Source organism: Entelurus aequoreus, linkage group LG14, assembly GCF_033978785.1.
Source record: "Entelurus aequoreus isolate RoL-2023_Sb linkage group LG14, RoL_Eaeq_v1.1, whole genome shotgun sequence".
In the NCBI taxonomy this organism is placed as follows: Eukaryota; Metazoa; Chordata; class Actinopteri; order Syngnathiformes; family Syngnathidae; genus Entelurus; species Entelurus aequoreus.
In genome coordinates this window covers 53,538,313-53,554,771 of record NC_084744.1, presented here as the reverse complement: position 1 = coordinate 53,554,771, position 16,459 = coordinate 53,538,313, and the positions used below count along the sequence as shown (strand labels likewise).

The following is a 16,459-nucleotide window of genomic DNA, read 5'->3' as shown; positions in this document are numbered from 1 at the left end:
GGAGCAAGACCTCCACAGTAACTTGACTACATTTTCCAGTAGCTTAGCTACTTTAATGAGTAGATTAATCTGTAGTTTAGGTACTATTAGGTAGCTTACAACAACGCTACAAGCTACAAAAAGACAACATGGACTGCGAATCCAGGACCCCCAAAAATATGGAGAAAAGACAATGACCTGGATAAATGAGAACAACCATACATACGGAGAAAATCCACGATGATTGGTTGGTGTTCGTAGGATGAGTCACAAGTGGCTAAGGTTAGGGCGAAACATTACGGACTGGCCAATCAGAGGCAAGTTAAGGCAGTCAGTTATGTCACATGACGACGAGGGAGTCGGAGATAGAGGGACGCTTCGAGCTTAGGACTCAAAAAAAACAACACATATTTATCTCCCGCAGATTAAATGTTTTCCTTTAGTGATGAAGATGACGTCCAGGAAACCCACGATATTTAGAGAAAACAATGCTAAAACCAACAGACAGGCACTCATGTCACATGACGACAAGGGAGTCAGAGACAGAGGGATGCTTCAAGCTGACCACTCAAAATAAAGAAACAAATACTTTAAAATGTCAGAGAGATTCTCTCCCGCAGATTATATTTTTCCTTTAGTGATGAGGACGTGCAGGAAACCCACAATAATGCGTGTCCTTGGCCATCTTTAGACAAACATATGCATTAAACAAAACCTTAATTTTTTTGTCGTTTACTCTGTAAACAAAAATCATAACCGCTCTCTGTGAAACACACATTAAGGTGAGTTGAGTTCATGAAAGGTTTTACTGCACATAATCATTACCAACTGTTCCTAAACAACATACAAGTCAAGATATAGATAGATGCTTCTTTTTTTTTACTGTAGGTAGAGAAAATGAATATTATAGGGGTGAGCCAAAGAAAAGGCAAACGTAATAAATACATACAGTGGTGTGCGGGGACCCCGAGATGTAGTTAATAGTAATAAAGTTAAAGTACCACTGATAGTCACACACACTAGGTGTGGTGAAATTACCCTCTGCATTTGATCCATCCCCTATGAGGTGAGGGGAGCAGTGAGCAGCAGCGGTGGCCACGCTTGGGAATCATTTTGGTGATTTAGCCCCCAATTCCAACCCTTGATGCTGAGGGCCAAGCAGGGAGGTAATGGGTCCCCATTTTTATAGTCTTTGGTATGACTCACGACCTACCGATCCCAGGGCGTACACTATGTTTGCAAATTCCGGAAATTCAGCACAGGAGAAGACAAAAGATCGAATGAAGACAATTCAAAGAAATCTTTTATTAAGATTTTAAACATCAGGAAAAATAAAAACATTTACACAAATAATTTTTGTTCACAATCTCTGATCTGCAAACAGACGAGGGGGGGGAAAGTCAAGAAGAAGACAAACCGAGAGGGGGAAAAGACACCACCGTCGTCAGGATCCGAAAGACTGAGGGTCTGGGACTGGCAAACAGGGACGGGGGTGAGACGTCACAACATTGAATGAATTTTAAAAAAAAAGTTCTTAATGAGCCAATCCCGTGGACTGGACAGACTTAGACTTCAAACAAGTCCAGGGACCTCGTGGACCTGATCCAGGACTGAGTCAACCACACTAAAGATAAAACCTTGTCTCGGACCCTGATCTCAGTTTTGAAAAAAGAGCGTTTCACAGCTTTGATCAGTTTTTAGTCTCAATGTGCTCGGGAACCATCACAGGACAAACCACCGGACCAGCGAGACGGACCAGAGGTCCTATAGAACCAGGAATCAAAAACCACATGGAGACAAGTCGCCCATCGTTGCTTAGCGACCGCATTGACTTGAGGTCCAACGGGGACCCGATGCTGACACTAAGACGTCTTGTCACTTGACGTAAAGGTGGAACCAAACAAGGGGCATGGCGAGAGGGGCGTGGCCTGAGCTACTGCTACGTCTCGAACTGGGTGAGCAGCGCGCGCACTTCGGGCGTCAGTTGTTTGGCGGCGCTGGCCGCCTCCGAAATGGCGCGGCGGTACGGTCCCTTCCTCTTCCGGTCGAAGCGCGACTGGAAGCTTTCCAGGAAGGGCGAGAGTTGCGAGAGCGGCAGGAAGGAGGTGGTGGGCGAGCCGAACCAAGACACCCGCGCCTCCTGCTGCACGGCCAGCACGGCGTTGGCGCGCCGCGCCACCGTGATGCCGAGCACGCGCGCCGGCCACCAGGGGAATCCGTAGATTTTGGCCCAGACGATATCGCCGACGCACACCGTGCGACCGTCGGGGAGCAAACACTTGGACACGGACTTGGAAAAGACAGAGGACGACGACGAAGACGAGGAAGAGGAGGAGGACGACGTGGAAGACTTGCGGCGCCTTTTCAGTTCGCCTCGTTCGTCTTCCTCCTCCTCGCCGCCGCCGACCCGCGTCTCCACGCAAGCGTTTGGCGGACAGGAGGAGGAGGGGCAGGGAGGCACTAAGAGGGGCGGGTCTTCGGGAGGGGGGAGGTCTACTGTCTGTGCAACGCTGCAAGGAGGAGGAGCCTCCGTGGTCTCAGCCGACGTCTCCATCGCAACACAATTAGAGGGCGGTGGCGTGGGACAGCGGGAGAGGGGCGGGGCCTGGAGTGGGTTCACTGAAGGGGCGGGGCTTGAGGTTGCGGAGCGAGTAGTGAGTTTCGGGGGGGAGGAAGAAGAGGGAGCCTGAGCGTCGTCGGTGCGATACCTTTGAGGCTTGACACGCATTCGAGGCGGCAGCGCGGACTGCGAGGTGGGGCTGACCAGGGCGGACTTAAGGTGCTGCAGGCGGCGTGTGAAGTGGACCTTCTGGTTGTGGTTCTGTAAAGCAGCAGCTCGGGTCATAGCCTTGGCGCCGTCTTGGTTCTGGTTCTCGTCTTTGGAGCTCCGAAGCGGCACCGGTTGCGAGTTCCTTGCCAGCTTCTTGAGCACCTGCCGCGCTTTGGAGCGCTCCACTGAGGGTCCTTTGGCCAGAACCTTCTTAGAGTTCAGCTTGAGACGCATGGGGCTCGGCGCGGTCGGGGATGAAGCCACGCCCCTCAGAATGCGACCGGAGGATGACGACGACGTCGACAGCCGTATCCCTGATGGTGCGCGGCGATCCGAAGTGCCGCCGCGTCCTCCCTTGTCGTCGCCCCGGAGTCGTTTGAGCTCAGAAGACATCGGCACTTCAGCCGGCCTCCGTCGCCGTAACGCCTCCTCGCCCCTTAAATCCACAGGCCCCCGGCGCCCTGCGGACGTGACCACGCCTTTGCACTTGTCGCAGAGCACCTGGCGGGGGCGGAGCTTGATAGCGTTCATGATGGAAGTCGGCTCCTCGTAACGGTACCGCCGCTTCGGTCGCTTGATCTTGCGAGGCGGGGGCTGAGGTAACGCCTGGTTGTAGGTGTCTCTGATGAAAAGGGGTGGGGGGTACGGCGCCCCGTCCTGGAACAGCGGCGGCGGCTTGGCGGTCCACGGGAAAGAAGGCGTGTCGCCGTTGGCCACTTCCTGCTTCGGGGACGCTTCATGGTTGTTTTCGGTCTTGACAGACGTCTGAGTGATGGGAATACCGTACGGTCCAAACCTGCACACACAACATGAGAACCTTAGAGACTCAAACGCTATCACAAGAAAACATTCACAAAGCTTTCAAAATAAAAGAGGTTAAAAGGGTATTTTTGTCTGCGCTGGAATGCTTTTATTATGTTGACTACACAAGAACCTTCTTCTTCTTGTCCTTTGCTCAACTCAAGGACACAACCAGAAAGTTAAGACAATGTTCACATCGTGTCATTGCTGGTTTACGGGCAGAGGAGCATGTTCGGCAGCGCACGAGCACGGAATACTGACAAGCAGACACGGTGTGTAGACAGAAAAGGGAGAACGGACGCATTTTGGCTTAAAAAATAACGATAAAGGTGAAGTTATAAACTGAATGTAAACAAACGCCATTGGTCGATCTACATCTGACATCCACTGTAAGGATACAAAGTACAATAGCATATCTAGTCGATACTACTGTGATTACATCTATATTTTTAGCAACATATATATTTATATTATGTTTATAAACTCAGGAAATACGTCCCTGGACACATGAGTACTTTCAATATGACCAATGTATGATACTGTAACGACTTGGTATCGGATTGACGGAGATAGAGGGACTTTGAAATAAAAAAAACCATCGTGTTTACTTTTTGATATCAATATAAAACACAAAGCAGTTTGGCTAATGAAGATTAAGTCTAATAAACAAGTTTTGTTCTTCTATAACAACGCCTCCTATTGGTTCAGTGAAACAGTTTGGCCAACAAAAATAAACAGGAGTGATACCTCTCACATCGGATACACAATCTTAACAGCCTGCCTTCTAAAAAAAAAAAAGCAGCGCGCTCTTAAACGCACGGCGAGACTCCACGGAAATGTACGTCACTTCCTGTCAACTTAGTTTTACGGCAGTTATGTTCGTTTAATTTTTTCGGTGCAATCTTTAGTTCAGGAACAATGTCACATAAAAGATTGAATACAAAACAAAATAAATGCTATTTAAGAATACAATAATATTTATTTTGAAACCGTACAGATCCGTACATAAACCTCAACGATGTGCTCAGCTGTCTTAAATGGCCAAGAAATCAATCTTATTTACTACTTAATTTACGCCAAATAAACAATAGTTATAATATAAAAGTCCACTTTTTGCTAAGCGGCAGATATGGATTTAAGTTATGTGTCTCGTTTAAAAACAAAATCAACATTTAAAAAATAAATTATGCGATGGCAGAGTCGTGTATAAAGAGAGTATGGCAAACTAAAGAAAAAGGCGCCATTACTGCTACCCAAGGATGTGTGCGGCCGTGCCCGGATGCATGCAATTGCTACCATATACCAAAGACTATACAAATGGGACCCATTACCTCCCTGCTTGGCACTCAGCATCAAGGGTTGGAATTGGGGGTTAAATCACCAAAAATTATTCCCGGGCGCGGCCACCGCTGCTGCTCACTGCTCCCCTCACTTCCCAGGGGGTGGGACAAGGGGACGGATCAAATGCAGAGGACAAATTTCACCACACCTAGTGTGCGTGTGTGAAAATCATTGGTACTTTAACTTTAACTTAACTTATTGTTTTGATGTTAATTTTTCGGACAAAATAAATCATAATAATAAGTCTAAATATAGTTTTAAACATCTACCAGCTGATTAACTTACAATAACACATGCTTTCATTTTGGCCACATTTGATCTGCTACATTCCTGCAGTGTTTAGTGACCAGCAGATACTTTAACACGCACTAAACGTAAAAAAACTGAACGACCAAAAAAATAACTTACTGGCCTCATTTTGCCAAAATCTTCATTAGCTTTGGACCAACAATCACGGAGAAATGGTGACTTTTTTGTAAAGTAGATAGATGGATAGTACTTTATTGATTCCGTCAGGAGAGTTCCCTCAGGAAAATTTCAATTCCAGCAGCAGTGTACAGAATTGAGATTGAATTTAAAAAGTAAAAAGTAAATAATGGGGGTATAAATGGAAATAAAATAGAAAAATAATACGATAAGAATAAAAATAAGAAGCAACAATAAGAATACACAATATAACAGTAAAAATAAGAATATAACTAGAGAAACTAGTAAGTATGTCAACTGTGGTGTCTGCCTCGAATGTATTTGTAATCACTGTATGTATTAATCTAACTAATCTTTCTTTTTTGTAACATGCTAAGTGAATAAGTGTACTTTTTTCACCATATTTCTGCACAATAACTCAGATATGGTAACAAAGGCGAGCAGTAGAGAATATGGAGTTACTTTTGGCGCAGAACATATTTTGCTTTATTCATTACTGACGTATTTCTTGCAAATTTATGTGGTAAGAGATTTTCAGTTAATTTTATCATCTATTATTACACCCAAAATGTGCTTTCTTTTACTCTTTCTCCTTCTACTTGTATGTGTTTCTCTTCTACTGTTACTGAATAGCATCATTTTAGTTTTACCGAGATTCAAAGATAGTCTGTTTTTGCTAGAGCATGTGTTATATGTATTAATGTATTCTCTTATTTTTTGTATTATATTAACATAGGTACACAAACAATTACCGGTAGGGATGTAACAGTAAATGGTATACTGATAAACCGCCGTTAAATTCCTGACAGTTAGTAATGAATAGCGTTTACATTTTTAGTTACCAAAAAGTCTTCATTTTATAATGCTTTTTTTTTTTAATCCTGCACTACCATGAGTTTATGTAACGAAATTTCGTTCTTATCTGTGCTGTAAAGTTCAATTTGAATGACAAAAAAAAGGAAGTCTAAGTCTAATTTTAGGCAACACGGCTCACTTACTGGAAACAGAGTTGTTACAGCGCCGGCGCATGCACACTAGCGCCCTTTGGCTCCGGAGAAAAATGGCAGCCACGACAAGACCGTGCTCAAGGGATTTTCAAGTACCGTAAATGTTTTTTAAAAATTTTCTTACACTTTGAACCCTGCGGCTTATAAGACGCTGCGGCTAATTTATGGATTTTCCTTCGTTGATAGGCATAATTAAAAGTTAAAAAAATGTGAATACAGGAAATACACTGAGAGTGCGTTTTTTTGTTTGTGCTATGGCGGCATCTTTTGGACAGGTTCGCTCACTGCCCGTGCTGCAGTGTCCTTCCATCTTCCATTTACCGGTAGTGCTTTCAACAGGAAATAGAATTGCTGTTCAGTCTTCGAGCCGGCCATAGCGTTTCTGTGGATTCTTCGCTCATCACCACCCCAAGCAACGTTTTGTAAATTTTACAATATAACTAAAACTGTTTATACTTACTAAACCATCCTTAGGTGATGTTTGTAGAAGTCTTTTCATGCTTATTTGTACGTGCTACCGTCATGTAATGACGCTAGCATTGTTAGCATTAGCTAATATGCTAACACGTTTACAAGTGTGTGTGTTAGTATTATCACCTTACAATGGCACTTTTGTGGTATTGTTTCAGTTTCCCAAATTCTTCAGTAAACTCACCAAGACTTCACCATGGAGTTAATGAGTCTCTTTAGCTGATTGGGAGAGCTCGCTTCCTTGTGGGTTCATGACGATGACTTCTGTTTTGTTGGTTTAGCCGCTTAACTGCCGTGTTACAGACACCGTTTGGAGACAATTAAGGTATGTGAATAAACATTTACAGAATCTTTCTGTGTAAATAACTCATTTCGCGACATATATATCTGCACCTTATAATCCAGTGCGGCTAAAATATGAAAAATATTTTCCCCCCTAAAATGTAGTAGGTGCGGCTAATACACCAGTGCTCTCTATAGTCCGTAAAATACGGTACAACTCGCTAGGTAGTCCGTAACATACGGTACATCTCGCTAGGCCTGGGCTGATAAATTTTGCACGACAATATATTGACCTACAAATTATTTGCTGATAAACGATGTTACCATTATTTTTTGAGACCAAATTAACCACTGATGAAATAATACATAATAATCATAATAATAATGCAAGTATACCCTTTTAAAATGCAATAAACTTGTATTTTAACATTGTAATTACAATATAAACGTTTAAATATTCAAGTTAAATACATCAAATAATGAAAATAAAACAACATGTTGCACTTGAATAAAAATCACAAACAAAATCAATAAAATAGGTTCTGTCTCTGTTGGGGGAGTAGGAGATCCTCAAATATACACAACCAAAACAATACATAAAATGGTTAAATAACGTTATTGTGACCAAAATGATTACTATTGCAACAACACATCATCAATAGGGTAAAACTAACCTGTCTCACGACGATCTAACCACAACTCCCGTTCCCTATTCCCTATTATCGTGGTATTGTTGAACGCACAAAAAGTACTAATACACACAATAATTTGTTTTTATACTTTCTTGGCAGAGTAAAGATAAATATTGTTCTGGCTTCATATGAGCCATACTATTTATATTTGTGTGTTTAAATATGTTTAGCATCTTTCATTTCAATTTGTAAACATTTTAAAATGTTTTTATTTTTTTAAATGTAATTTGCGTGATCAGTTATTTCACTTCAGGTTTATGTGATGTCTTGCTGTCGAACAGAGTCCGTGTCCGTTTTGACTTGACACTGTGGAGTTTATATCGCCCACTTTGTGCAAAAACAGCACAGCCTTTATGTTAAATAGGAATACTGTATCTTAATTGTTTAGACAGTAATGTGTTTATACAAGTTTATATTGGGGTATGACCTTTCCTAATGGGAAAACACATAGTCTCTTGTTCATGTTGATGCTAGACCCTCCATAATTGAATCAAAGTGTGGTTATCAGTCACGCTTTTTCAAACATTTTGATTTGATACAGTATTTCTAACCATGGAGAATTTTACAGGGATTATCATTACTTTATGTGCATGGAGTACAAACGCCCGCAGCTGCTGCCTCTTGCAGTCGTAACAACACGTGCATATGGCGACTACCGACGCTAGAAAAGTTACCGACCACATTTGTATTTTTATTCATGTGGTTAATTGACTTACCAAATATTGCCCTAGACCTGCATCTAGCTGCAGACCGCAGACACTCTTAAGTCGCAAATCGCAGGCATGTCGTGACGCGCTCATTCAAAGTCGCGCCTACTCTAAGCGACGCCCCCCTTAAAGGCATGCCCGCAGGAGTGAGAACAACGAAAGTGAAGCTGGAGAGACAAAGCAGAAATTTGTCCCACACAAAAAGTATATACCGGAGGAGAAACTTATTTGATGCTGCTTTTATTTTGAAAGTGCAACACAAGGTCCTTCACTCAAGTGCTGTGACTGAGTTACCATGCAGCAGGCGGTGTGTAGGGAACGTTGTCACAACTTATTAATAACGCTTTGCCGTTTGTGTTCTGGGATGGTTACTCATCCTTTCTTCATTTACCATAAATTCCGGACTATAAGCCGCTACTTTTTTTCCAAGACTTAAGTTTTGAACCCTGCCTCTTATAAAACCGAGCGGTTAATTTATGGATTTTTCTTGTAAATAGTTTTAAAAAAAAACCCAAGGTAACACACTGAAAATGTGTGTTATTGTTTGTGCTATGGCACCTTCTTTTGGACAAGTTCGCTTACTGCAGTTGCTGCATTGCCCTTCTGTTTAGACCAGGGGTCTCAGACACGCGGCCCGCGGGCCAATTGTGGCCCGCGAGACGTTATTTTGCGGCCCGCACCTTAATATGAAAATGTAATGTTAGTGCGGCCCGCGAGTTTTATATGAATGGCGCTTGACAGCTTCACACTTACCAACCCTTCCGATTTTTCCGGGAGACTCCCGAATTTCAGGGCAACCATTCTCTCGAATGTCTGCCGGTTTTCACCCAAGCAACAATATTAAGGGCGTGCCGTGATGGCACTGCCTTTAGCGCCCTCTACAACCTATACAAACAGCGTGCCAGCCCAGTCACATGTTGTATTTGGCTTCTGTACACATATGTAAGTGACTGCAAGACATACTTGGTCAACAGCCATACAGATCACACTGAGGGTGACCGTATAAACAACTTTAACACTGTTACAAATATGCGCCACACTTTGAACCCACACCAAACAAGAATGACAAACACATTTCGGGAGAACATCCGCACCGTAACACAACATAAACACAACAGAACAAATACCCAGAACACTTAGTAGCCCTAACTCTTCCGGTCTACAATATACACCCCCACACACACCAAACCCCCCACCGTGTGTCGGTTGAGGTGGGCGGGGTTTGGAGGTAGCGGGGGTGTATATTGTAGACCGGAAGAGTTAGGGCTGCAAGGTGTTCTGGGTATTTGTTCTGTTGTGTTTATGTTGTGTTACGGTGCGGATGTTCTCCCGATATGTGTTTGTCATTCTTGTTTGGTTGTGGTTCACAGTGTGGCACATATTTGTAACCGTGATAAAATTGTTTATACGGCAACCCTCAGCGTGACCTGTATGGCTGTTGACCAAGTATGTCTTGCAGTCACTTACGTGTGTCTTCGGAAGCCGCATACAACATGTGTCTGGGCCGGCACGCTGTTTGTATGGTGATAAAGCGGACGCGACGACAGGTTTGTAGAGGACGTTAAAGGCAGTGCTACCACACGCCTTTAATATTGTTGTCCGGTTGAAAATCGGGACACATTCGGGAGAATGGTTGCCCCGGGAGATTGTCGGGAGGGGCACTGAAATTCGGGAGTCTCCCCGAAAAATCGGGAGGGTTGGCAAGTATGTTGCTAGGGCGGGATAGCCATTCAAAGAAGGTGAATTCATTAAAAAGCGCATGTTAGATTTTTTTAAAAAATCTTTTCTTGCGGCCCAGCCTCACCCAGTTTCTGCATCGAGTGGCCCCCGGGTAAATTGAGTTTGAGACCCCTGGTTTAGACTGAGCTATGAGCCTATCGGTAGTACAGTTGACGTTTGGTCTTTGACCCGTCCATAGCATTTCTACTCGTATGGATTCTTCATTCATCACTCCAAGCAATGTTTGTATGATTTACAATACAACTAAAACAATTTTTACTTATTAAACCGCCCCATGTGTGATGTCTGTAGGAGTGTTTTTATGCATATTTATACGTGTTATGGTAATGCATTGAAGCTAGTCTTGTTAGCATGAGCTACTATGCTAACACGTGTCTTTGTTAGTATTAACTTACAATGGCATTCTTATTGTATTGTTTCAGTTTCATAAATTCACCAAAACGTCACCACGGACTTACCGAGTCTGTTTAGCTGATCGGAGAGCAGGCTTCCGCAGCTAATGGGTTCATGACGTTGACTTCTGTTTTGTTTGATCAGCCGTTTTACTGCTGTGTGACAGGCACCGTTTGGAGACAATTATGGTATGTGAATAAATATTTACAATTAATAATGGACAAAAAAATGCAGTTACGTCTTATGGTGATCAGGTGCCATCCATCCATTTTCTACCGCATTTTCCCTTACAGGGTCGCGGGGACAAGTCGCCACCTCATCACAGGGCCAACACAGACAACATTCACACTCACATACTAGGACCAATTTGGTGTTGCCAATCAACCTATCCCGAGGTGCATGTCTTTGGAGGTGGGAGGAAGCTGAAGTACCCGGAGGGAACCCGCGCAGTCATGGGAAAACATGTAAACTCCCCACAGAAAGATCCTGAGCCCAGGATCGGAACCCAGGACCTTCGTATTGTGAAGCACACGTACTAACCCCCGTTATCACCGTGCTGCCCATCAGGTGCCATCTTGCAAAATTATTACATTTGTTTTTATTTCTTTATCTGTTATGTCCATAAGGGGCTATCTTACACAATTTCCACATTTATTTGTTATTACTTTGTTTCTGCCATATTGCTTTGTTTGTAATGCTTGTATTGCTTTTATATGCACATACCATTTCTACTTGAATTACACAAAAAAACGTGTATATATCTACAATGGTTCTTCTACAAAGGAAATCATTTTTTAATATATTTTGTGTTTTTTTAAAATACACATTTGTAAAAAAAAAAGACTCCAGTATGTATAAAAGTACTTTTAGAAAATTTTAAGCACATTTGTAAAAAACGCAATAATAATGATAACCGTGATAATTTTGGTCACAATAACCGTGATAAGAAATATTCATACCGTGACATCGCTATATAAATACAGACCATTGGACAGTTTGCACAATATTAATTATATTACTTTACCTTGCAGTTTTTAGTTGTTAATATTTGTGTTTTGGTATGTCTATTTTTCTTCGGGTGCTGTTGACAAAATGTTGTGGTATTCTTTTACAATGATAAAATAAAGTACTCTGTTTTCCCTCTTATTTTTTCATCTTACCTTCTTTGTGGACTTTTTGTATCTGTATACTGCAACCACATCATTTCTCCATTGTGGAAAAAAATAAAGTCTATCCTACAACCATTCAAATGTAACAACTCAAGTACTGTATTTTTCGGAGTATAAGTCGTTCCGGAGTATAAATCGCACCGGCCGAAAATGCATAATAAAGAAGAAAAAACATATATAAGTCGCACTGGAGTATAAGTCGCATTTTTTGGAGAAATGTATTTGATAAAACCCAACACCAAGAATAGACATTTGAAAGGCAATTTAAAATAAATAAAGAATAGTGAACAACAGGCTGAATAAGTGTACATTATATGAGGCATAAATAACCAACTGAGAACGTGCCTGGTATGTTAACGTAACATATTATGGTAAGAGTCATTCAAATAACTATAACATATAGAACATGCTATACGTTTACCAAACAATCTGTCACTCCTAATTGCTAAATCCCATGAAATCTTATACGTCTAGTCTCTTACGTGAATGAGCTAAATAATATTATTTGATATTTTACGCTAATGTGTTAATAATTTCACACATAAGTCGCTCCTGAGTATAAGTCGCACCCCCGGCCAAACTATGAAAAAAACTGTGACTTATAGTCCGAAAAATACGGTATAGGTTCATTAAAAGTACTTAAAGAATCGGGTCTTAGTGAATTGTTGATTCGGACTGAATTTAAGTAGCTAAAGCAGGGGTGTCAAACGTACGGCCCCCGGGCCTGAACAGCTTTTATCCGGCCCGCAGGATGAGTTTGCCAAGTATAAAAATGAGCCGAAATTTTTGAATGAAACAAACCACTGTTCTATATGTGTCCACTAGATGTTGCAATAGCAATTATTTGCATCTTTGTAGATTATGCTACATATGTAAAAAAAATAAACCACATAATGTTAGTGCACCAGTCGAGGAAATGAGCAAACTACATAAATAACATCCTGTAATTTGATTTTGATATTATTTTTTTATCTTGATAGATTGAAAATTAACACCAATGAGTTGACTAAGGAACATTATCACATAATTTCTTCAGAAAGTATAAATAACGACAAATAAAGATAGCATACTATTAACCGCAACATGTAAGGGTGGTAATAACATGCCTATTACCTGACACCTTCTATGTCAGCTACTTCTCTTTGTTTTTAATGTATATTTTCTATTTTCTGCTGGAGCTACTCTCTATTTTATGCTGCCGCTGTCACATATACTGTAATATTGTACATGGTAATTGTTATATATTGTATGTATGTTATAAACATAATATAATATATCTGTATATATAATATACTGTACACATTATGTATATATTCGTATATATGTTATATTTTATATCGCTATATTTAGTCTATTTATACCTGCATTGTCCTTTCCATCCTTGTAACTGAGCTACTGTGTTGAACAATTTCCCTTGTGGATCATTAAAGTTTGTCTAAGTCTAAGTCAGTGGTTCTTAACCTTGTTGGAGGAACCGAACCCCACCAGTTTCATATGTGCATTCACCGAACCCTTCTTTAGTGAAAAATACAATGGGTTTTTTTTCAAATTCAAAACAAAGTTATGTTTTTGGTAACACTTTAGTATGGGGAACATATTTTAAGTAACAAAGACTTAATTTAGAGTTATTTGGTTAGGGTTAGGGTTATAATAAGGCCATGCCGAATAAGGCATGAATAAGTACTTAATAATGACTAGTTAAGAGCCAATATGTTACTAATTTGCATGTTAATAAGCACCTAATTAATGGTGAATATGTTCCCCATACTAAAGTGTTACCATGTTTTATTACTGGTGCACAAAATGAACCGTGCATGAACATCACCTTGTTCAAACAACAAAACCAACACAGTGCATAAACTCACAACAAATTACACACTTGCAAACCAGTCAGCTGTTGCCGTATCCGTAATACGCCGATAGGGAGAAGTTTGTATTTACACGATGAGTCGGGTGTGTTTTGACCTCCGCCGAACCCCTGAGGCCGACTCACCGAACTCCTAGGGTTCGATCGAACCCAGGTTAAGAACCACTGCCCTAAGTGTAAAAAAAACCCCAACAACATTATGATTTGTACATTTTCAGAATGTGCTTGTTCTATTTTTAAACAAAGAAAACAATCTGAAATTGTCTTTATTTTTAAGTTATCGTGCCAGGATTTTACCAGTCCGGCCCACTTGGGAGTAGATTTTTCTCCATGTGGCCCCCGGTCTAAAATGAGTTTGACACCCCTGAGCTACGATAAAAGAGTTAAATAATTATTATGATGTGTTTCATTCATTAATATTCAATGACGTCACGAATTTACCTTTTGGAGACGTCCATCAGGACCCCTGAGAACACCTTCTCGCCCACCCGGAACGACACAACCAGCGCGTCATCGATGACGTGGTCCAAGGAGACCCGGACCTCGGAGCCGAGGCTCAGGTCCTGCACGCAGCCCAGCCGCGGAGCGCCGCGGGCGGCCTCCGCTTCGGCCGGTCCCGACCGCGCGGAGACGTCTTCGGGGTAGACCTCCAGCTTCGGGGAACGGCACGGCGGAGGCGGTTCTCGCAAGCCGCAAAACTGCGTCTCACCAGAACCCAGATCGGGATCACCGGTATTGTCCAACATGGCGTCTTGGGGGCTAAGCTCGGGTTGGACCAAAGCCGTGTAGGCTCGTTCCCTGCCCGCGGTCTCGACGCGACCCGTGGTCGGTTCCGCCGGTTCCGCCAGGGACAGTCCGGCCTCGGTACCGGGCGGGGGGGCCGGGTAGGAGTGCAGGAAAACGGCGGAGGGCTGCGCGGTGATGCTGCGGCACGCCGCCATGTTCCAAGCCGCTTCTGGATCCCCCGGTACTCCCGGGGAGAACCGCTCGGTGCCGGTTCGGTCCAGCTGGAAGTTATTCATTAGTTCGTCGTTTGTGGCGTTTTCACACAGGACTTTTCCCGCCCCGGGCTCGTGCTCCGGCCTGACATGGCGGCGCTCCTCCCCGTTCTCATCTCCCGATAGCGGGCTAGGCAGCTCCACAGCCGGGTCCAGCTCCGGCGCCCCTTCCTTCTCCTCGGAGGCTATCGCGCCTCCCGAGAATGCGGGGCCCAGTTCCGGGGGGGCCTCGTCGGTCGTCGTTGTTGTCAGAATCGCCGCAGCTCCTGGCTCGGTGGCCACGGCCGCCATTTTCTTCCGCTGTGCAACCGAACCTGCGTCGTCCCGCCCCCCTCCTCTACAAACAGTAAGCCAGCAAACGGCCCGTGAGTGGCTGTCAAAGCCGTCAATCAAATGAGAGACTGGAAAGCAACCAATCGGCGCGTCTTAGAGGCGGAAGTGGGATGACGTCACCGAGGGCAAACGTTAGCGAGAAACAAACCATCTGCCTATGTGCTATTTGGATTTACACAGTATGACAAAAAAAAAAGAAAAATTATTTTACCTTTGCAACCTCATTATATTATTGGCTAAGTTTTATATTCATAAATGTGAGTTTCTCAATACCCGACCTGTTTTTTGTGCCTTTAAAAAATAATTAGAACTCTACTTTAAAACGCTAACAACCAAAAATCTGTGAAAACTATGATGCTGTGTTGCAAATTTTGATTATTTATGGAACTTGGCTTTACATTTTTTTTACATATATATATTGTGCATTCTATTTTAGTTACTTTATTCAGTTTACAACCCCCTGGCGCTGCTTTGTACTGTTTTTGTACTTGTTTTGATTATTATAATATTTTTGATTGTATAATGTTGCATATTATAAATAAAGGTTTATAAAATAAAAAAAACATCTGCCAGGATCTGATTGCTGAAAAAAAGTCACCTTGATGGAAGGAGCTTTTAAATACACTAATATTTGTTACACATTTCGATACAATTATCAATTTAAGTACGATTTTCTAATAGTGACGACAATCAAGTATCTTCGACTAAAACCATTCATTTTCATTGTACTCTTTTGTTCGCACTAACCCCTATTTAGGTAATTTATTTTATTAATTATAACACCTATTTATTTGGTCTTTTTTTTTTTTTTTAGACCTAAGCAATAATAAAAAAAACCCAGAAGTTATAGGATATTTACCCTATATTCATATATATATATATATATATATATATATATATATATATATATATATATATATATAAATAATATAATAAGCTGTAGAAAATGGATGGATGGATGATATATCAATATACATCATATACTATATATATATAATATGTACATATTATAAATAACATTATAAATTACATTTGTTATATTTTATATTGCTACTACGGTAAATTTTTTGTCTACTATACCTGCATTATCCTTTCCATCCTTTGTAACTGAGCTGCTGTGTGGAACAATTTCCTGTGTGGATCATTAAAGTTTGTCTAATTCCAATTGTAAACATTATTTATATTTTATTCCATATATTGCAAAAGGACATTCACATAAATTCAGTTGGCTGTCAAGTTGTATTTTCATTGAACTGAATACATTTTTTTTTAATTTTGGGGGGGCATGGCCTAGTGCATGGGTGTCAAACTCTGGCCCGTGGTCCAAATTTGGCCCGCCGTGTAATTTCACTTGGCCCTAGAGGCAATACCAAATTAACACTATAGCTGGACCGCCGATTGTATATTGCGTCGGTGCCGCGGTAACACCGCATTCACCGCTACTTCTAATTCCTTTCCAACCCTCCCGAAAAAAAAAAAATTT

The 16,459-nt window shown here is 41.9% G+C and overlaps 1 protein-coding gene across 1 annotated transcript; it reads right to left on the bottom strand.

Moving 5' to 3' along the window:
- Positions 1 to 1,264: 1,264 nt before the first annotated feature.
- On the bottom strand, positions 1,265 to 15,114 carry pwwp2a (PWWP domain containing 2A). Its single transcript, XM_062070205.1, has 2 exons — positions 14,087 to 15,114; positions 1,265 to 3,545 (listed from the first exon to the last, which is right to left on the bottom strand). Exons 1-2 carry the CDS (start codon positions 14,932 to 14,934, stop codon positions 1,919 to 1,921), a joined length of 2,475 nt encoding a protein of 824 aa, XP_061926189.1. The 5' UTR covers positions 14,935 to 15,114; the 3' UTR covers positions 1,265 to 1,918.
- Between the last annotated feature and the right edge of the window lie 1,345 nt (positions 15,115 to 16,459).